Here is a 23,558-nt window from a genome sequence, read left to right as displayed (position 1 = left end):
AGGGGTGCCCCAGGACCCGGCAGAGCCCCCCACACTAGAATCCACCACCAGATACCCCACTATCCTGCAGCCGGGACCTGGGCTCCACACCAGCGCTGTCTCTCTTGTTTTTGCATGGATCTGGAATTCTCTAGATTTCCTCCCCTGATTAAAAGGTGTGGCTGCTGAAGAAATTAGTTTACAGAGCCTCCAAATTCCTTACTGCCGTTGTCATTTGTCTGCAACAGGAGTATCTGTGAGGCCAGGGCGCGGGGAAGAGTGTGCTGGGCCACGGCTGGGGCTCGGCACTGCTCTGGGACCACCAAATCCCCCTTACTAGCAGGAATAACTCCGCAAGGACTCCGCACCTGGAGAGGAAACTTGAGGAGTAATCCATATATGCTAGATTAAAATATCTGGTAAAAAATCCTTCAAACCCACACATATCCTTCCCTAAAAAAAAATTGTTTAAAATAAAACCTGTGATTTTACAGCTTACTTTTTTTAGTAGTACAGCCTAAAAATGGGTGGTTTTACTGAAGCAAAGGGAAAAGTTACATTGAATTTATTTCAATGCCACAAAAAAAAGGCAGTGGCTAAGTAGTCCGTTGACCGCCATGGTTTTTGGATCAGACCCAGAAGAACATTGGAATAAGTGCTGAAACATTTTATTTTCTACCCTTTTAGGGGCTACTGCAAACAATGGAAAATACAAGCACATACTTAGAATAACTCTATCCTTCGCAAAATGAGATCACACCTAAAAATACTTCCTTTTGTTGCTGTAGAACTTCAGTTTGTGATAATAGCTATTACATGCATATAGTGAAGAGGAAAAAATATCTCACCAAATCCCGGGTAAAAATTTGATATTGCATAGCAGAGTTTCTTCTACAGAAGAAACTTTAAAATCTATAATGATTCAGACTATTTGTGAAATAGTAGAATGAAAAATCCAATTATTGCACGGACAACATGAAATAAGGTAGTAAAAAGGTCAGGGGACTGAGTTACTAAATTATTGCTTGCACCTAGGAAAAGCTACATAATGATGATAATTCTTTGTATAAAAATGATATCAAGTATTAAGAAACAACAGAAAAATGTATCTGAATTTTAGGTTTTCAGTTTGAAACAATTAGCGCTATTATTTATATCCCCACACATAAACCCACATAGCTTGAATTTCCTGGGATATACATGTGCTATTAATTTTTAACTTTGCTCTAGGATCCAAGCCTGAATCACCAGGCCCTGTCACACTTTCTAATACAAGGGTGTGTTTTGTCTGCTTGTACCAGAGGCTTTTCCAGTGTCCTTCTCAACATGCCAAGGTATTTTTCAGGATTTTTAAGACCATCTCCTACACTTAAATTTCCTCAGCAACTTCCAATGCAGCTGACTTTCACAGCTGTGTTGCCGTGCTACAGATTTCATCATTGTTTGACCAGAGAAAAGAGTGTTGGTTAAACTAAAATCTCCATTTAGAGTGATTTTCTACAATGCTGTATCAGTTCCCTGCTGAGTAGCAGTGAACAATATTTCTGTAATCCAAAAAAGAGTAAATTTTTATAGAATAGCTCACCACTGACCTTCTTAAGAGAAGAGCATTTTCTTACAGTTTCCTCAACTCCATTATATATAGAATTGGTTTGTATTTTAATTCTAAAACCTATTAAGATTCACTTCAAAGTGTGCAATCCCCTCAAAACATAGAAAAACAGAGAAGAGTAAGTGTAAAGTTGTTGCAGGAACAGAAATACATCCAATTGCTTTAGGGAGCCCAGAGATGACGCTGTTCCCTTCTCTGCCAGTGGGAATTTTACCACTGACTCCAGCGAAGGCACAGCCAAGCTAGCGATTTTCTAACACTTGTAGACAATTATTTTTATTTTAAAATTCAGGAATAGCCTCTTGCTCTGGTCCAGTTCTCAGCCTGAGGCTGTAGCCCTGCCAGCACTGTTAATGTCATTGTTTGTCAAGCATATTCCCAGTCTTGCGTACACCCACGCGGAGCTCCCAGCTCCCAGCCGTGATGTCCCCCCCAATGCATTGTTCCAGCTCCCCCTGCTTCCTCGCCTCCCTCCCTGTCCCCCCCCATTGTTGTCCCCCTACACCCACCCTGCATTGTTCTCATGCTCGCCTGCCATCTCCACCTGGGAGGGACCCTTCCTCCCTCCCACTCCTTGCAGTAGCAGCTCAGGCTCCTTTCTCACCTACTTCCATATATTCCACTGACCTACTGGCATCAAAGCATTTTCCCTTTCTGAAAGCACACTACATAAAGTACCATTACCAGATCTCACAGCTTCTGTGAGCAGTGGGCGCTCTGCTTTGAGAAGCCCAGTCCAAAGTCTTTTAAAGAACAAGAAGATTCTTATTTCATTGCTACAGACTTTCAATCAGGCCCACAATTAGGAATGATTGAAAGTGTTGTTGCATTTTCCGATAGGGTATAAAAGGCTAGAGCAAAAATACCTTGTCATTACAAAACAGAAATATGTAACAAGACAGATACACAGGGATTAATCCTATTACATCTTCACCATATATATGTACAGAAACAACTGGTGTGATTTACACAGGCTCCATTATTTTGGCTACTTTGCTTTTTACTGCTCTCTATTTTAATTTTTATGTACTTACTATTTTTTCCTTACTATTTTTTTATGATACTTCACTTTCTGTGAAGTGGTACCTTCTGAAGTACTGTGGTACTTTCAAAATGATACTCCTTTCTTTCACAAAATCATGTTTACTATATTGAGTATGATGTGTAAACTGTTCTCCATGCTCAAAGTAAAAGTGTGTCATTGCTAAGCTTTGAGAAGAAGAGCAGCTATATATGCTTAGAGTAGAATACTTATAGAAACAAAAACAAATACCTCATTTTATTAATAGACAATTCATATATTTTGTATTTAAAAACATGAAAAAACTTGTGAAATCTTACCATGGCTTATGCGATGAAAGCAGTAGTATGCAAAGTCCACTCCCAGAAGTGTCAAATACCACGTCCATGGCGAGTCCCAGGGCAGTTCAAAGAGTCTGTAGTTATTCCATACATAGATGTAACTAATTAAATCAACACTTCTGAATAAAACACTGAAATAGAGATAAAAAATGTTTTATCAATAATTTTGTCAATTTTAATTTCAGAACCTTTTTACTATATATCGAGTATTTTTCAGCTGGGAGTCTTTTTGTAACACACAAAAACAGAGTCCCCATTCTGCAATCTTGTCAAGTAATACTACTGTTTACTTCAGCGGAACCTTGCCTTAACATCTACAAGGTTTCTAAATCCAACTTTCTCCTACTCACCACCCATTAGGCATGCTCAAGGGCTGAAGCACTCCTGTGCTCTGCAGGTGCTATGGTGTTCCTGTTTTCCCAAATCTGAAAGAAACCCATCCTTGCTAACTCACAGGTTAGAAGTGACTGAAGTGTAGCAGCAATTATGCTCAAATACTAATGTAAGACATTATGAGGAAGGACAGGGAAGAGGACAGGACTTTTGGGAGCAGTGAAATATTCAATCTGCTCAGCATATCACTTCACTTTAAAAAAGGCTAAATTCAGCAGGAGGAGCTAAAGCCCAGTGCCTTTGGAAAAGAAGAGAGAAATGGCAGGGTTGCCAGAAAGAGACAGGAGAAATCATGAATTTGCAAAGACAGGAAAGCCCACAAACAGCAGATTTGTTCCTTCTGAGCTCCTGGACTACAGGGATTGAGTAGCTACCCCTGACCTAACACAGCACAGAGGTAAGACCAGAAGGAGAAAGAAAGGAGCTCTGGGATGGGCAGTCCAAACCCAGTGGCAACTCTCCACAGATGTTCAGGATAATACAAATTTTAGTTGCCAGTGTCACACCCTTTCCTCAGTACCCCGCCATCTCATTTCACCAATTGGGAGCCTGAGCCATCTCCAACAAATTACTTTGATTTTACAGGGTGAGTTTCTGGATGGATCGGGAAGCATTAAACACAGCAAATGAGAGCTGAGAAGCTGTAGGCACTGGGGTAGCCCAGGTGACAACTGGCTTAGGTAGCTGTGAAATGGTGCCTCAACTGCAGACTGATATATATTTAAACTGCCATTTTCCTAGAAGAAACAGCAGGATTTGCAGCAGCTTCCTCACATTTCCTCCTGCTACTCTCCTTTGTGGTGTTGCTGAAAATGTAGTGAAACAGCGGTGAACTGAACTGCATCAGTGTCTGAAAAGCAGTAAGCAGAAAAAAAAGTAGGTAAAAGATACTAATTGTGGGAAAGCCACACGTATCCTTTTCTATATATCAATGAATTAACTGCACCTGAGTTTAGAGCCTAAGAGCTAAAAATATGATAATCATTATCACCATCCTCTACACACAAAAAAATAATTTAGTTCTCAGATGTTTTGCTGTTGGTATTTTTTTGGGGGGAAGTGGAAGAATTATCAGCAACACCTTTGTACAAAGTTGAGTAAGACTTTAAAAATCTATAAAATATATTCATGGTTGAAGGAAGACTAAGGGATTCAAATTCGGGGAGCTTCCAAAGGACATTACAGACGGCATACCTGCAAGACAGTACTTGAATAGAGGTGGTAACAAATTGCACATAGGTGTCCCAGCCTTGCAAAGTCTCAGCTGAAAGACAGACCAACATCTCTCTTTCCCTTTAGACTCATCTGGAACTTCACCTTACATTGAAATCAGCTAAAAGATTATCCATGCATCTCTGTCCATGTTGCTCATTCTTGTTTCAGTACCACTTCTCAATGGTATTTCTCCCCAAAACCCTGTCTTTTTTTTCTTTTTTCCTTTTTTTTTTTTTTGGCTAGATTATTTTTCATATAGTTTACAGCATAGCCACAAAAATATTTGAATCTGAAAACTTAAAAAGGAAATATACTCCTTCACCTCTAAAGCTTTGTTTCACGCATCTGAAAAAGATCCCTGAAAATAGTCTGACCATGCCCTGTCCTTTTAGGCAGCTGCACTGAAACACAAGGGAACCTCAGCAAATACGGTTGTTTCAGCTTGCAAGCCACCCCCTCTGCCATAACTGAACTTTGCAGTCACCTCCATCTTTTTGCAGAGACACCCATTCAGAGCTTTTATACTTCCAGCATTAGCACCTCTTCCCATAAGTGTTTTGAATAAGGCTAGAAGAAAACACCTTGAGCTTCCGTGGTGCTACCTTCTCTATTAAGGAGGAACAAAGTCATCTGAAAATTCCAAACTCTCAATACTAGCCTGCAAGCATAATAGCATCACATCCACCACTTTATCCTGAGAGCTGAAGCATTACAAGTTGTTGTTGCTCAGGAAGAAGAGAGCTAATGTCTTTTCCACAGCCAGGCTCATCTCTTACCTGCAACTCATTCCTACCTTTCCTATAATCATATCCGTTTTTCTCTTGGATAAATATAATAAAAAATGGTGGAATTTCAATTCAGCAGCTCACACCCATGAAGAACATCTCTTGACTAGCAAGGACAGGTGTATCTGCAACTTCAAAAACAAATTGGCTATGCCCAGAAAGTGGACCAGACACACCTGGAACATGTTTAATTTTCATAAGAGCTGTGTTCTATAAATATTTTTAAAGAAGATTATATGTGTCCAACCAGATTTTTGCAATTCACCTCATGAGGAATCTGTAAAGTTCAGTATAAATTCTCAATCCATTTCACAACAGGTCAGAAGGGAGCTGATATTCAAACACAAAGAAACGGGCATTTCTTAACATATTTTCAATGACCAGGAAATTTGAAACACCTCTTGCAACATAGAGTATCAGTTATTATTAGGTACTGTTTTCTTACTTTATTCTTTTGCTTTTATTAACACATAATGCCTTTGCAGTACATCCAAAGATATGTGACCTGGAACATTTCCTCCATTTTTGATCAGCTTTCAGTATTTCACCCTTGAGTCCTTTTTTTTTTTTCCACAGGCTGAGGCCAAGGTGTAACACTTGAGCTAACCCTGCAACACATTTTTCTATATATATAATTTGCTGCACATTCTTTCCTTCATGCTTGAATCACAACTCTACAGCACATAACGTTAGCTGATTACCATAATTAATTTAAAGTAGTTTATCATATTACTATGCAATTCTGGAGAAAGAAGAGTTGCTTAGCTAAGTATTTTTAAAAAATTTACAGTGTGATAGATAGGAAAGGCCAGAGCTTGCATTCAATTACAATTCTGGAAGTTCACTTGGAGTTTTAAAGGTTTATATTCCCTCTTTTTTCTCCCTTAAGTTCCTTTTTCGCTTCTTGAAAATACTGAAGAGAACTTAAGAAATTTTTTTCTTCATTTACATGTTATAACCATAAATGTGACAAAGTGGATAGGTAAGACTTTTTTCATCTAGTCCAATCCTCTGCATAAGGAGTAATAAATCCTAAAACAGACTGTATATAAAACCTTATTATATACATTCCATAGATTTATTTTCTTGGATTTTGAACATTGCTGCTGAAAATTTTCTTAGACAACTGTTTTGACTCTGAGAGACAGTTCTCATCTCCTTGTTTCCAAAGTTCATACGTACTTTACTTAACGGCGGTAATACTTGTTTTTAATAAATCATTTCCCCCTTCACCTTCCACTGGGTCAGATTATCACTCCCTCTAATTAAAAAAGTCCAAGAAGGAAATTCTGGGAGATGAACTCTCCATGTGGAAATAAAGATCTACTTATGGTAAATCCCTATGGGATAATGAAGGAGGGAAAAGGTGGAGGAAATTCAATTGGAAAAAAAGAAAGCTGCCCATTTCAAAGAATACAAGGTCCTCTTTTGCTTCCTCCAACTCACAGATCAGCCATAGAGCCTGAAACCACACCTTTAGAAAATTTCTTCCGTGGTGCCCAGGACAGTCACAAAAAAGGAAAAGGGGCAGAGACAGGAGCTGTTGTCTCTCTTCTAAGAACAGAGGAAGATCTGTGTACCTAAAGTGAATACCCCAAGGAAACTGCCTCAGCTCTTACCACTTTTGCAGTCACCACCTCACGTCACACTGGGAACTGACCTGGTGCCCCTGAGCTAAAAACACAACCCTACAGCTGGACCTACAAAGGCTCTGCTCTCAAGGGCTGTAACAGACTTGCATCCTTGGAGGTCAGACACAGAGGGAAACATGTTAAGACACCCTGGTCACAAGGTTATATTATCATGAAAAATAGTGAGAGATTACTAATACAGTTTCCCTGGGTTAAATAAATTCTGTTTTCCTAGCCTGATTTGAACTATATGAATGTAAAGTTTCAAAATGTTGAACAAAGGCAGTTTCTCAATAATTTGAAATTATTCAGACCATTTATGTAACAGCAGGATACACGAATAATTAAATGCTCTGTAAGTCTTTGTTTCAGAGTGGAAAGCATAAGGATTTCCATTTCCAAGGATACTCATAGAGCTTTCTTTTCCAGATGAAAAACTGACTCCAGTCAAAATTGAAATAAACATTTTGATAACATGATTTCAGTAAAGAGAAGAAGGGGGGAAGGAGGTAGAGAAGCCTTGAGAAAAGGTCCATTTGCAAAATAAAGAAAATCTCCTGCAACTGAAATCCCCTTTTATTTCCTGTACAGGTGCCAGGTCTTGAACAGACACTCAATTTATTACTTTGTCAGTTGACTTATTAGGGTTGACACAAATCGAGCTGAAATATGCCTGACACACTGCAGTCAAGGCTTTTTTCACGCTTTAGCACAAAGCCAAACTTTCCACAAGGTGGAGGGAAAGGGAGAGGGAGCTGTGGGAGTTCTATTCCCTGTTTTCTATCATCAAGATGAATATGATCTCTTCTCCCATTCCGAATATGCAAAACCAGTCATGAAATAACCCAAGGCTAAAAAATAATTCACCAAAATGATACAGCTGGGAAATTATTATCAGGCTCTGGAAAGCCCTTGATTACAGGAAATAGCACCTACATTTTGAGAAAATGTTCCCACCAGACACAAAAGCTGAATCAAAGCTTCTCGTCTTCCTTAGTATGGCTTTCTTTTCCAGTATTTTAGCCTAAAGAATACAAACCTCCAGTTTCCCTCAAGTAGAAAAGAAAATATCAAATGCAAAATGAAGTCAAATGCAGGTGACTCAGGTATCCCTATTAGTTGTATTTTGCCTGACCAAGCTGACCTTTCATTCACCAAAATTATTCCTGTTGCACTTGACTTTATATCCTTTAATTTATGACACTAATATTCATTTACAGTAGTAGGTGGAATAAAACATGAAATTACAGGTTTTGGAAGAAAAATAACAAAAGTCAGTCGTACATTTTTTTATTCCTAAGTCCAAATCTTGCTACATAATTCAAGTCACTTGTTTATCTTTGTTAATTCATACATAAATAAGCAATCAATTAAAAATTCAGCACAACTTAAGTATTTTCATGAGAAGTTCCGCTGCCTTTAGTGACACAATCCACAGTAACACATTATGCCTTAAGGTTATGCAATCTCTTTAGGTACTTCTAATGTCATTTTATCTTTCAAGATTAAAAATCCTAGTTTAAAACCTTCAGTATATCTGAGCTTCTGGCATTGCAGCTTTCTCCTCCTCTTTTATGAGAATGGAAGTTATATTTCTTTATACCAGCATATTGGGCAGTCAGTTCTGTTCCAGTAACTTCAGGATACACAATATTGGAAGATCCTACAATGTCATCTCCTGAAAGGCAATGGACCTGATTTTTTCAATATTTGTACAAATATCACCATATGAGGGTAATACAACCACTTGGTTAGAACTTCTTTCCATTCGAGGTTTGATTTTGATCTGAAGTGAGAAAATTTGCATTAAAGTTTAAGTTAAATTGGGAACAAGCCTATAATATTCTCAAAGGTCACATATAAACAAGTAATGAGAAAAGAGTATTCTGTTGAACTCGGATTGTCCTAGATGGATTCAGAAGAACTAAAGGAACCGGTAACAGTTCCTATGGTCTGTAAAAGTACAATGAAATAGCTTCAGTGAGACATCATAGCATATCAGATGATGAAAAGAGGAAAAACATTTACATGAGAATATATATTGAACTCCCTTGGTCATACTTCTGAACATTTAAAAAGACAGTGTGCTTTTGTCCATGAAACCCAGTGGTGAAGAAAGTCTATTCTTTTCAGATCTGATTCAGATTCTGATTTACAGAATCATTGAGACATTTTTCCCCCATTTCCATAACTTCTAAGTATTGACCCAAGAAACTAGGTTGGCCAGCTATAAAAATGCTACTCCTGTGCTCCATCTAGTGGAATCCTGATTTAAGCTTAATTCATCTTTTAACAGAGATGTGGTTCAGTCAGAAAGCTACTCTATACAGAAGCAGTTTCTTCGAGTTTTTTTCAAAATGTGTGAAAACTGACACAATTTATCTTAAATCAAAATACAGAAACATGGAATGAAAAATCTTTATGGGATTTGAGAAACTGGTATATTTTGTGAGTTACAGAGACTACTGAACTTAATTAAGAACATATTTTCAATAAGGGTAAATTTAGTTCACAGTATATGCTTTCACAGAAAAGCACAAGTATATTTGAAAATTAACTCCGACAGCTTCTCTTTGTTCTAAAGATGTTGCAGGTGCAAAGCTGGGCTCTGACATTAAGAATGGCCAATCACCAAGCCATTTATTCGCCCCACTGTACAGAAAAAAGGCAATGATGCAATACTAAGGATGCAGACGAACATGCATTCTGTATAAGAAGTTACAACTTAGAAGAGTAATTGGATCCCTGACAGGTTTGTGTGAAATACAGCAACCTCTAGTACATTATGGTAGGTACAGACTATCAGTCATTTCAGTAAATTAGTTTGAGAACATCCCAACTTTCCCAAATCCTTACTTTTAATGTAAGGTAGTTTATATGCTATTTTATTAGAAAGTCCAGAGTTTTAAATTATGGCTCAGAGCTTTCCTTAGTCATCACCACAAAGTAGCACTGTTTAGAGCTGCTCACTGGTACTCCTGTGCCCTGCCAGCAGCCATGTCCACGTCTGTGCTCTCCACCCTGCTTCAAACAAATGGAACCAGAGTACCAAAATTCTATAGTTTAAATCTCTGAAGAGATTTAAATCTCTGAAGAGATTTAAACTAGTGTGTTTGGGAAGGATTCACCACTGAAGTGCAGACGGTAAAAGGAGATTAGGGAGGTGGTGATGTGCACCAGACAGCAGATAGGACGCACTCGCATCTTACTGCACACAGCTGGATTTGGACTTGCTGGAGGATACAGCATGATTTACACCAAATTTATAAAACTGTGTTAAATTGATGTAATAAGAAGATAGGATATTTAATCCCCACAGGAGTTACTAACTTGCTGATTCAGTTCTACTCAATGCACCAATGCAAACTAGATTAAAAAAAACCCAAACAACTAATTAGAACAAACAATAACTGTTCAGGTAAGACAGTTACTGCCATGAGCTTAACTGAACAAACTTTGAAAGTCTCCTTCCAGGGTCAGGTTCGCCTGCTGAAAATCCTACCAGATTCTGCTGCACAGCGCTACCCTCTTACTCAATTTGTTTGTCCTACTCTGACTGCTTTACCTACAGAAGATTACTGAGTTATTTCAAAACCTGTTCCTCTGACAAAGTTGTGAGGGCTGTGACCTTTGGCAAAATGTGGGAACAATTAACAGTGTATATGGGATAGTGAGGCCAGGAGGGTGCTCTCATGAAATATATAACTACCTAGTGCTACTTGTAGAGTGGGTGGAGTGGGGAGGTGAGTAGATTCTGTCTCTTCAGGCTTGTTACCTATTAAAAATTCTATTTTTTTTGAAACATCTATTGACAGATAGTGTATTAAATTGCCATAGCTAGCTGCCACAGGCATGATCATGACTGCAGGTTCCATAGAGACTGAACTTACAGTCTAGCAGCTCTTGGCTGCCCCATTCCCACCCCTAGACAGTTTGCTTGTCTCTCTGCCTTAAGCAAATACCTTTTTGCTCACACAGTGAACCAAAATAATTCCATTTGGGATCAGATGAGCAGCTGAACCAACACAAGAGAAAGGGAGGACTATGTAAGTGAGTACAGGAAAGATAGAACTGTCAGAAGTTTGGTCGGTTTAAGGGCACGGTGCAGCAGCTTTACTCCCCATTTAACCAGGTTAAGTGATTACCTTTCCAGTTTGGCCCCATCTGCTCATCACTGCCCTAAGTATGGTGGTTACCAGCCTTCAGACCTGCCAGCATAATTGCATGCATAGCTGCTCCCTGACCTGGCTCTGTCAAAATGAATGCAGCTGAGCTTAAACACCTCTTTTATAGTTCTTGGGGGGCTTTTGTTTCTGCTTTTAGCGTGTCAGGACTAGGTTAGGGAGCAATTAAATGTGCAGCTATGTTGGCAGATCTGAGGGGGCAGCTGGATCAGAAGCAACACATCTGACCATGCTCTAAACAAACATCTGTCCAAAGCCTTAGTCAAACAGATGTGGAGAAAAAAATGTACCTAATAAGTCTGGAAGTGAAAATATAATTTATGGGAAACTGCATGTATCAAATTTTCTTCTACGAAATACAATCACTAATTTATGAGATTATAATTTTCCATAGTCACACACAAAGTATCTAGTAGATACTTCAGGAAACCAGCACATACTTTAAATGGATAAATCCATGCAAGCAATTATTTTTTGTTCTGTCAGGACACTGCTGGCTCCACAGGGTTGTGAACAGCTTGCACCAACTTGAACTGAGGGTATGCTAATCAGCTCTGCATGTTGTTACTAATAAAAATTGAAAACCTTTGGTTTCAGACTGCAATTTTACATATGCTATAAAGCAGATAACTCAGTAATGCTACAAACACATTCAGAATTTCTTGTCCTGTGACCCTGGCTGCATTTTTCCAAGCCCATTTCTTGTGCTAGCACAAGATTTTGCAAAGACACAGAATTGATGCAGCCTCCCCCACTCTGATGGGGAGGTTCTGGACCTGTTTCCTAGGCCCCTTCACCACAGGGCAACACAAATGCTGATGCTGGCAAAAGGGGAGCAAAGGTACAAAGGGAGGAACGAGCAACCAGAAGTATCAGCCAGTCAAAGGTGCTTCATTTGGCAGCATTGCTGGTCTAAAATCTACATAAAACTGCCTCTTCAAACCAGCTTCTGAAAAAAAGATTATTTAAAATCCAGATGATGTAAAAAACTGAATACATTGGTCTACAGGAGAAAGAGGATTTATACTTCTTTGATTCAGTTATTGCTGATGTGTAGATATCTTAAGATACACAATAGTAATAACCAATCAAAAAGCATTTCCTCATTCCATTCTCATGGTCAACACTTCAGAGAAATCTAACTTCCTCTGTCTCAAAAATCAAAGTAATGTTCTCTTTAGAAATTAAGAAGCTCATTGCAGACTTGATTGACCAAACTGTGTTAGACATTATATATATGAACACTCATACCCTGTTGAATTGTATTGCAGAGCTGAACACTAAAAATAGGCAACTGAGCATGAACATAAAGAATGGAGACTTTCCCAACTAGTTTGAAAATGTACCTACCTCAGTTATCCCCCACACACTTTTTTTGATTTGATTTATGTTCTGCTGCTTTAAAAGAAAAAATGGGACAATATGAAATAATGCACATACTTGTATAGTAGATATTTAAACCCAAAATAAACTTTCTCTTGGGAGAATATTTTTACAGCAGCATTTAAAGTCTCCTGGCAATGGTTAGCTACAAAAGTTATTTATTTATTTAGAATAAAAGTTCTCAGAAATTTTTTAACCACCAACATTTAGGATACTGGGAATAAGCTTACTAATTCAAGTTTCTCCCTTTCCCCCAAATTACTTTTCATTGCATTTAACATTTAGTATTCATACATGCAGAGGAATGCATAGTATGCATTAAGGCAGAGAAAATTATATTCAAGAAACGTATGGGCTATTTTACAAGAGATGATGTGTACATACAAAGCAATTCAGCTTACTACATGCTGTTGAGTCTAATAAGCCTGAAAACAAAACACATTGCCTTGGATGATTAGACTTTTCCTCTTGCACCTACATTTTTAATATTTGGCATACAAATATCAACAATTTATGATTTGCACTTTCTCAACAACAAGGTACGAAACACTAAATAAATACTGTTTTCCCTCAAGATACACAATACTTCTGTTATACAGACTATGAAATGGAAAAAAAATACTTAGAGGCTGAATCCTAATTTTTTCATTAAATGTAAAGACCTCTTTGCAATGACACATTTGAAGCTTCATTTTAACTAATAGACTGAAGCCCACCATTTTAGACTCAACCACAGATTTTTTTAAGGAAGTGGCAAACCATTGCTGCTAGTTGAGAAAATGAAAATTAGTCCCTAGGAGAGGATACAATCAATGGTGTGTTAATCTAACCTTCAGCTGTTAATGATTTGCACTACTATTTCCCCTGATGCTGTGGGTTCTGCTGAAATATTGTTTTAGCAGTTACTGTCAGCTTTCCCTACCTTTTTTCTGCCTGAAAGGGAAAGACTGAAGTGAAAGTCTTAGCAACAGATTTTGCCTGTGCTATTTTTCCCCTTTTTTCCTGACCCAGTTCTTTCACACCATGGAAGCAGAAGACAGAATGCTAAACTGTTCTGGTTTTTTCAGTTCAAGCTTTTTTAGCCAGTCAGTTATTCACAGCTCCTCTTTCTTACAAAAGAGGTGTTACACTAACCAGTCACCATTAGAATTGCGATATTAACATGAGATTAAATAATTTAGGAAGTCTGTATTTTGCCAGCTTCTTTCACATTCAGCCAAAAAGCTAAAAGTTTTACAGGTCTCTTTTTTGGAATGAACTGAGGAGGGTCTTGTATTTCCAGACATGAGAACTGCGCAAGCAACCTGGAAGAGACTTCTGCTGGTGTAGCAATAAATAAGTGTACTGATCTTGCAGATTTGCCTGATCCTGCAAACTTTGAGTCCTTAAAGATCATTCTGTACACTCAGTTGAAACAACCTTGCAAAAGAAAACTGCATAGCCTGCAAGCCAAATTCTGCAAAGTACTGAGTGCCAAAATAATAAAAGTACTCAGCACCTTGCAAAGCTGCATTCCACACACACAATGCTAGTTTTCTTAGCAAGCATTTCTTCTAGGAAAGAGTGTATCTGAAGTGTTTTAGTATTCTTAAAGCTGAAAGGCCTTGCAAAACCATTCAAACTTTCTTTACAGGTATCTCAGTACCTTTAATTTAGTTATGAATATTTCAGAAAAAAAAGGTAAGTATTTAGCATGGTAAACCCATCAAGTGTAGAAAATTTGGATTAAGTTGAAGAAGCAACATTTGAACTATTTCAATATCAGCTTCCTGCACACTAGATGAATCTGTATCAGAGTTGTGTGTTGGTCCACACAAATCTAATGTATTGATAAATTCTTATCACAGCTTAAAACATACTGAAAAGTTTAATGTTGCTCCTTTCAGATCATGATCACAAGTGATTAAGAGCAACAAAATGTTTTGAATACAGGTTGAGCACTAGCTGCAAAAATAGCTTCACAAAATTCTCAAGTAACTTAGACATTAATTTATGTTTGAATATTTTTCATATTGAAAGCTCATGCCTCTTATTTTCCAATATTTGATGAGTTTCGGAGAGTATCCTTAAAAGGTTTCATCCATGATATTTACTACTGATAACTAACATAACCATCAGAAATTGTCTTTGTACCGAATGGACCTTGTCAAAATTTTTATTCATTAGAAAGCTTAAAAAAATTAACTGTGCTCTTTTAATGTATTTTTATCAAGAATCTGGATTGAAGGAAAAGATTTCTAGTAAAATTTGCAATGACAAAAACCAGGGATCTCTAAGTAACAAAGACAACATTTCATGGATTCAGGCTATTTCAGGAGGACCAAATGTATAATCCATGTATTTCTATATGGTCAAATATAAGAACATAGTGCCTATGAATGAGGAATGTAAGCCTCAGAATCCAAAAAAGTATTCAGGGATGAAGAATGGCTAAAGGATCTGGGATATATAAAGAGAAGAACAACCAGCAGAAATAGAGAACAAATGACTTCATTATTTGGCACTGATGTAATTTCTGAAATATGGAGTGCACTTGAGACATCAACACTAAGAAGGCTGAAAAACCACAGAGAATTCAGAAAAAGAACTGCAGGAATAATTAAAAGACTTGCAAATACACCATATAGTCAAGCTCAAATAATAAAAAAACTTTTCTTCATATAATGAAGAGATTGTATACAATTTGATGGTCATCTGCGAACTCATACACGGGGAATAGAAATGTAATCTCATCCGAAAAGATGTAATAAAATCTATCATCTGGAAGCTCATATCATGCAAAGGCAGATCTCAAACATGATATTCCTTACAAGTAATTAGAGCTTCTGAAAAACACTTGGGCGTATTTATATAAAGAATTTGCTGTATTCCCTCTTACTGGAATCCACAGTTAACCCACAGTGGCTGTTTGTTTAAAATACAAATCTGTTCACTGTGAACTAATTCAGGTAAATCTTACAGCATTTATATCGGAGAGTAGATTGGATGGTCATGTTTCCAACAATTCTTCAATTCCATTGAAGTCAAACACATGATTATGACGGCATTCAAAGAACTTTGGATCACATGCATATTCACAATTCTACCAATCTGGTTATATGCATAGAATTTTGTTTTTAAAGGGTAATGAAAATAATAGACCTGGTTTGTCAGTTTTGTTTTATTATCTTCTTTCTGTATTTCAATGAAAGAAAACTCAGATTTAAATATATAGTCTAACATAAGATATGGTCAAGTCAGCTGAAATTCCAAAACTGGCAAAAGGTGACAGCCAGATGAACAGAATCAGAGCTGAACAATATTCTGCAAGTATCATATTTAGCCTTACAGATTAGAAAGGCTTTACGCACTTTGCTAAAATTAAGTTGCATAAAGAAAGATCCAGATGCCTTGTTTAATCATTTTGGGTAATCAATAACAATTTCAATATATAATTCTCTTTTCTTCCTTCTTAGTGATTAAAAAGCAATCTCAAGATTGTATACATATACTTACTCTGGCAGTCGAGACAGGATACCTAAGGAAAGAGAACTTATGCCATCATTAATCCGACCCGACAGTTTACGCTTCTGAATCCAGCTGACAGCAAATTCCAGCCCAATAAAAGTAATGAAGAATGGAATACTCTGAAAAAAAAGTTTGAAACAAAAGAAGTCACAACACAAATAAAATTAGTTACACCTTTCCAGCAGCAGTTTATGCAGCCAGATGCTTCTCAGATTGGCTGGCACCTTACTAGCTACTACTGTGATAAAACTCTTATAAATCAGAACAACCAAAGCTTCCATTTAATCCATAACACCAGCATAAATTCATTGCAGTAACCTCCAACCACATAGTTTTCTTTTGTATATTCTGCACATGAACTGTTAAAAGGTATCATAACAAAACACAAAAGTCTTTCCAAACTCATATTTCTCATATTCAAGTGAATCAACAAGGGCAGCAACGTTTGTGGGCTTCTCTAACCACAAGGTAGAACAGAATCTGGTTTTTATTTGATATGTACAAAGTTTTCTGAATGTGTTCAGCCTCTGAACTTGGCATCCAACATTATTATCTGAAAGGCATAGTAAAGTGAGTTTATTTCTACTCAGCATTTCTGTTGCCATGCTTTTTCCTTCAAACAGCAGCAGCTCTTCCATATGTTTTCATCAGAGAACCCAGTTACTATGCAGCCCATTCCAATTTGTGCAATACAACATGTCTTCTTTCCAGACCAAGTAGCAACAATATAATGTTCCCCTTTTTTTTTTGGATTGTACTGACTATAAAATAATTTTCTGGCTTTCTGAACAAAGTATAATGATGAGCAAGACTTAAACATTTCTCATTCAAAACTGTTTTAGTTGAGGATTCAATTCTCACTGTCCATCTTGCACCCCCAACCAACTGGCAAGTTGAAAATGCACAACAGCAGCACCCAGTAGTGAAAAGTGTGGTTATGACTAGTAGTAGCACTGGTAACATTTTAGTGACATCGTTTTTTACCAGCAGAGAAAGACTCTTAGACCTGTTCTCAAATTTTCATCATCACAGGCAACAAAAACAAAAAAGCCTTGAGTAACAGTAATTGGTAGAGCATATACTCTTTTTACTAACAATGGAGTCCTAACAGTCCTTGTACTTCATGTGTGGAAGGAATGACAAGGCAGTGGCAGCATATTAGCCACTGCCACCAAAATCTAGAAGGCCTGTGGCAAAGAAAACAGAAAGGAGTTATCAGATCTCCATGTCTGCGAATGTTCCTTCAACTGCCTCCCTCGCTCTGTAGAAAGTTCTTAGGTGACCTTTGAAACACTCAGACAATTGCTTTTTCACTATATTAAGGCAAAAAATTCCCACCATGTTTTGTAGGGCAAGAGAAATGCAAGACCAGCGAGACGTTCTGCACCTCTGTGGGAGGCACCACATTGCCAAACTTGACCTATTACTCTTCTGCTGCTTTTGCCCTCTTCAAATGACCTGCAAACACATACAGCTTCACTGACTGAAACCCTCCAAACTGCACTGCTGTAGGAGAGAGGCTGCTAGTGCCTATACAACATTTTAATGGAAGAAGCATATTGCCTGTGCAAATGCCATTGCATTTTGGAGGGTGCTCATTTTTTGTTGCCAAGTGAGATATGATCTGGGAATTCCTACCAGGCTGGGACACTAAAGAGACTAAGATGGATATAGACCAGATTGCTCAGTCAAAGAAGAATTGGATGATTCAAACCATGCAAGCAGCAAGAGATTTATGGCGTCTAGGAAATGTGAAAGTTCATAAACTTCAGCAGCACAGGGTTAGGTTACAATAACAGATGAACAGAGATTAATATCAACATGACACTTTTTAATTTAGGTGCCTAGCTTGCTCTGTTACAGCATTTTAGGCGTATAAAAGCCTGTTTGTGGTATGTACTAACTGATGATATAAAAAACTCAGAAAGCAAAGGAAGACCTATGCATAAAACCTAAACAACACCCAAGAAAACCAATGTGGTAAATCTTTCAATATTTGAAATCAGTAATAAGGAAAGAAATAAAAAGAAACCATTACCTTCCATTTGAAATCAATTAAGCATTCTAGGAAAATAAAAATACTTCTTTGTTTTGCTCTATCTAGTTACTTCATTTCTGAGTAGAAAAGATTTTTAATGTACTTTTCTTAATTGATATCATCAAAGAACAGATTCCTAATTTATCAAAAAAGACTGATCACCACAGCTGTACATTCCATCAGAGAAAAAAAATATTTAATAAGAAAAACTAAGAAACACTTGGCCACAGTATTAGGAGCCAGGTCTAACACAGACTACAAACAGTTTGAAGGTATGAAACAGCAGAAGCTGCACAGCAAATGGAATGGGCTCAGGACAGAAAAAGTGGGATGCTTTTTTCACAAAATGAAAACAGTTAATGGGAAATGTACAATGTCTGTATTCTATGCGATGATTCACTTTCCCCAGAAATCTCTGAAACAGTTAAAACACTTGATTTTATACTAATACACATTATTATAACTCCTTTCTCATTGACTTCATTAAATATTTTCTTCCCGCTGTGAAGTTGTGAAACAGCCAAGCATTTGACAGCACTTTTTGACTCACAAATAGGAAGTGTCATAGCAAGGAGGATAAAGAAACATTCAGACAGCCTTAACCTCCTGCCCATCAAGGAGTTTGCAAAAGGAAAGACTTATGGCATACCCCTTACTATCTAAGAAATTACTACCTGTCTACCATACACTGCATTAAGCCTTGCCCAAAGCAGATCAAAGGGATGAACTACGTCAAGGCTAGTATGTATTATTTATGTGACCATAACATCTATTGTCATTAAGCAGGATCATACTGTGTTAGAAGCAGCACAAACAGAATGAAAAGGCATTCCCTGTCCCAGAGAGCCTACTGCGTAAGGATAAGAGGTAATACAACAGAAGGATACTGCAAGTAATTCAGGAAAAAAGGAGACAGTAAGAGAAAAAATACTCTCACCAGCCCAATCACTACTTTTTTTTTTGCTTCAAATTAAAATGGTAGTGAAGACATTTAAGAACCTGTTAGGATGGGTAGCTTTGCAACAGTTTTCAACAGTTGTCCCTACAAACAAAATGGCACAAAGTTAAGAAATAGCCACTGTTGGCATCCCAGGTCAGAGATACCAGAGACTTTTTGCATCTTCTGGTCTATGTTTTACTCTCTCTTTGTTTCCAGTTGTTGGGTTTTTTTTTCTTCTCCCATCACCAGAAATACTCAATGGAGATTTGCACTAGGTTGTGGCTTACTTGAATGACTGATCCATAACTTGAAAGCCTTACTCTGAGCACTTAGTAAGAGGGGTTCAGAATGCAAATGACCATTTTAAATCAGTTTCTGCTTTATACTGTTGCAAAAAAAATAATATTCTAAGTTGAAACGCAGCATACATTCATAGTTTTATTGCTTTTCTTGAAACAGTTTCTATTTTCTTAAAGTCCCAGATTCTTATAAGATTCTCAACTTTCAAGTAAAACTAAATATGAAGGTTCTGTGCCTCATTATTTAGAAGCAAACCCTAAAATGTGAATTGAGTTTAAATGTGAACTTAGTCTTTAGGCTCTCAAGAGAGTAAATAGAAAAGAAAAAAAATATTATTAAATTGAAATTAATTTCATTTTGGGGTTGAAATTATGAAAATTATGAATGCATGGTTCATGAAAACTATATTTGGCAAAAAAGCAGCATTCCTTATGCCTATCTGTAGATTATGAGAAAATTAAAAAAAAATAAAATAAAAAACAATCAACAGAGCAGAGTCTAATCTTATACCCATACAAAAAAGGGTGTTCTTAAAAGGGAAGGGCAAGCATCAGTATAGATTTATAAGTCAGAATGTTCTGCCCTGCAGAAGAAAAATCAATATACTCTCTCTTCTCAGAAATAAGGGAAAATCGAGGGGTTTGAATTCTACATTCACATTTTGTCATATTTATGTGACAAAAACTCACATAAAAATAAATTCTATGATGATAATCCAAGATTCAGACCCCTTTTCCCAGAATTTTGAAGATTAGGGTGACTAATTTTGAAGAAAGGGTGACTTTTCCCTGGGTGCTGCTGCAGAGCTTTTCTACTTGTCGCTGGTAGCAGCTGATCCGCTCCTGTTTGAAACAGGACTTGGGGCCTTCACATTCAACTCTGCCAACATACAGAGCACGATGTAGGGACCAGGAGCTGTCCTGCCTCTGAAAATGGAAGTAATATAACCACAGACAGAAAGTACACTGCATAAGTTAAGCTAACCAAACCATTGTGTTCCCAAAGTCAGAGCTGCTTCACCCACTGCTGTCATTCCCTGCCTAGTTATAACAGCACAGACTAAACTCTAGCTCTAAGCAGCCACTCCGACAAAGTGCATATATTTCCTAAACCTCCCAAGTGCTCAGTTTTGCAGATCACTAAACCCATGAATATTTGAGTGAACTAGCAGGTTCTGCCACCTGTCTATTTTTGGAAGGTGCAACCCCCCACAGTTGTAGCCATGTGATCTACTGTACTAGAAATACTCTTATCTGTCTAATATACATGACAGATCACAGATCCAAGATGCAAATCCATCTTCTATACAGTGTCTCAGGAAAATAAAAAAAAAAAAAAACAAACAAAAACCCACACACTACTTAGGAGATGCAAACGTAATCAGTAGTTTGTTTCACACATGCATCATCATGATTGTTATTTTAAAAAAGTGTGAATTAATTGAGCTGAGGCCTTCATTTAATATCAGGTCTACACTAGAATTGTTTTTTTTCTTCTGTGTAGGGTTGATCTCAAACATCCACTTGTACCAACCTCCATCTTTACCAACTCAAGGGGTTATCACTCCAAGCCCTCCTTGAAAGGCTCATCGGTTCACTATTAAATCTATTCCTGATGATTCCAATGGATATGCTGCTCTTTCAATTGTTCCTTAAACAGTCCAAGAAAAGCAGCTAGAGAAGGACTGTAGATAGTTACCTTCTGCCCACAAACATGGCCAGAAGAGGAAGGATGAGCACTGTCTAAGCTCAAACCAAAGCCATAGAGTCAAAACAGTTATATCCCTAAATTACTTCCATACAACCACATGACCAAGTTTCAAAATATCTGTTCTAGTAACAAACACACTGGCCAGGAGGGAAATCTAGTACAGCTAACTCAAGATAGGAATTATACGAAAGTATAACTGTAATGGGAAACCCGTTTTTAGTGCAGTTTTTTGTGAGATACTCCTTTAAAATGTGTCACAACAGTGCTCTACAACAGCATAAGTCTGCAGGCACTTTTATAATTCAAACGAGTATTAAGAATCCTTACACAAACTTACAGGTATGTGCCCAGTATAAGAAATTCCATGTTTGGCCAAGGTCTGAGCTTAATATTTCACCGAGGAGAGGAAAGCCCAGGGATGTTAAGGAATGCTGCTGACCAGAGAGTGAATGATACTATTTTGGAAATGTGGGAGCAGTAAAAGGGACTGAGATAGCAGATAAGAGCTGGAGGGAGATATCAGCTGACAAGGTAAAACCATCCAGCTCTAGAGTCTTCCTTGACCATGACGCTATAGATAGTTGCAAAACACCTCTGAGGACAGTAGTCCATCGACCAGACACTGCACACACATGCTGAGCTTGCAGCAGCTGTCTGCTTACCCTATGCAAAAGGGCAACCTTTGCTGATAACATCCATCAGTGAGGGGCTGCTGCATACTACAATTCCGAGAAAGCTGCTGATGGTGTTACACTGCCCAACCCCACAAAACCCATGACACCCCCATTGCAGCCTGACAGCAGCTGCTGCACAGCAGTCCAAGGTACACCTGGCAGAGAAGCTAGACAGAACTACAAAGACCCATGTAAAAAGTTCAGATCTTCAGTGAAGCTGGGCTAAATTTTCTTTGTCAAGTGCAAAATAGTGTTTATCTGCGGTTTCTGTGAACAGCTGACATCGATCTGGGTTCAGCAGGAGCTGACTGTCAAGATATGTACAATAGACACGACAGAACAGAGCAAAGGTACCTTCTTGGAAGTGGATAAACTTGCAGGGCAGGAGCAGAGGGAGAGATATGCTGCTGCCTGCTGACAAGGGAGTTCTCACCCCTGACCTCTGTACTCTTGCATTGGAGCTTTAGGACACAGCACTGTTCCAGCACAAATATTTGTTCTAAATTCTCTTAAACAATCTTTATTTTTTATTTTAAATAGAAACTTTTTATTTTTCTTTCTTTGACTGAGCTTGTACTACTTGCCTTAAGCGCTCAAAGAGACCTGACTTTTTGCTTGCTATAAGAACGGTAACAGCCAAACATAGTATCATGTTTTCTGGTTTACTCATTTCACTTTGCTGTCACTGTTCAGCTTGTCAGTGCTGATGGATATAACACTAACATCAACCCTCCGATATTTGGGGTGCTTCTCTGAAAACTTTAGCTCCTGGTATCAGGAGAAAGCATCTGAGCCTTCATTTAAAATACATGAAGATAAGGGGCACGGTTACTCTGGCAGCTTATAGGCAGAAAGCCCAGGAGTGAAAGCCGCCAGAGAAACACGAGGTTTTTAATTTTCACTTAGGTGCCCTTTCGCGGACATCGTTTCTTTGGGCCGGCTGTGGTTTCTTACAGAGGCGGAGGTGGGCGGAGGGGAGGAGGGCGAGGAGTGCTGCCGGGGGTGGGAGAGGAGGGGACTCTTACCTTCTCCACGTAGTTGGGCACCTCCTCCAGCGAGCGGAAGGAGGCTCTTTCGGCGGGTCGGAAGCGCGTAGAAGAGGGGCGCGGAGCTGGCCTGGCCGCGGCGCGGAGGTCCGCGGTCCGCCCGCCCTCGCTGCCCGCGGCCATGGCCGCGGCCGCGCTGCCCCCGCTTCCCCGCTCCGGTCGGGGTGAGCACAGCGCGGGCCGACCGACAGACGGACGGACCGACCGACCGCCCACCCACAGCACCGCAGCGCTCGGCCCCGCGGCCTCGCCTCCTCACCCCGTGGAGCTGCGGGCTTAAGGGCTTCTGTGGGGAAAGCCTCCCGTTTCTTATTTCTCTGCATCGTGCTGTTTTGGAGGTTTGCTTGGCATTGGCGTCCTTTTTTGTATGTGTCATCACTACCTGGCCCGCTTCTGGAAGTTGAGAAAGCCCCGCACACACCTTCCCTGCCCACTGCACACCCCAGCTCCCTTTGTACCCTCAAAAATGTCAGAACCTCAAAAAACAGCAGAGCTCAAGTTGTCCTTTCTCAATTTTACACAGATTTCCACACAGAAAAATAAAAAATACTGCTCAGGTTTTGACTTCTGCATAAAAATAAAATGTTAAGCATTTTGAGAAAAAGGCCGTGGTGTGCTTTGTTGGCTCCTTTGTTCAGCTGTATGGGCCAGTCCAGCATTCTTCACGCTAAAACATTTTATTTTGTAATAGGGCTTATCACAGCTCAGTTTTATGCAGTTCAATTAACATGACTACACTGAAGGTAGCCTCTAGAAGCCATCAATCCTGCTCTCATTTACAAAAAAATTAAAACTAGGG

The 23,558-nt window shown here is 38.6% G+C and overlaps 1 protein-coding gene across 1 annotated transcript in view; it reads right to left on the bottom strand.

Annotated features, from left to right (window-relative positions):
* AGMO (alkylglycerol monooxygenase) overlaps window positions 1-23,082 on the bottom strand; it is a 189,705-nt gene extending 166,623 nt beyond the window's left edge. Inside the window, 5 exon segments of the mRNA XM_018075919.3 lie at window positions 2,933-3,084; window positions 16,040-16,170; window positions 22,739-22,795; window positions 22,797-22,814; window positions 22,816-23,082. Of these exon segments, the coding sequence (XP_017931408.2) occupies window positions 2,933-3,084; window positions 16,040-16,170; window positions 22,739-22,795; window positions 22,797-22,814; window positions 22,816-23,082 (625 nt within the window).
* Window positions 23,083-23,558: the final 476 nt, after the last annotated feature.

Source organism: Manacus vitellinus, unplaced genomic scaffold (assembly GCF_001715985.3).
Source record: "Manacus vitellinus isolate BGI_N305 unplaced genomic scaffold, ASM171598v3 scaffold_3_pilon, whole genome shotgun sequence".
NCBI lineage: Eukaryota > Metazoa > Chordata > Aves > Passeriformes > Pipridae > Manacus > Manacus vitellinus.
Note: the sequence above shows the minus strand (reverse complement) of the source record. Positions and strands in the feature narration are given on the sequence as shown.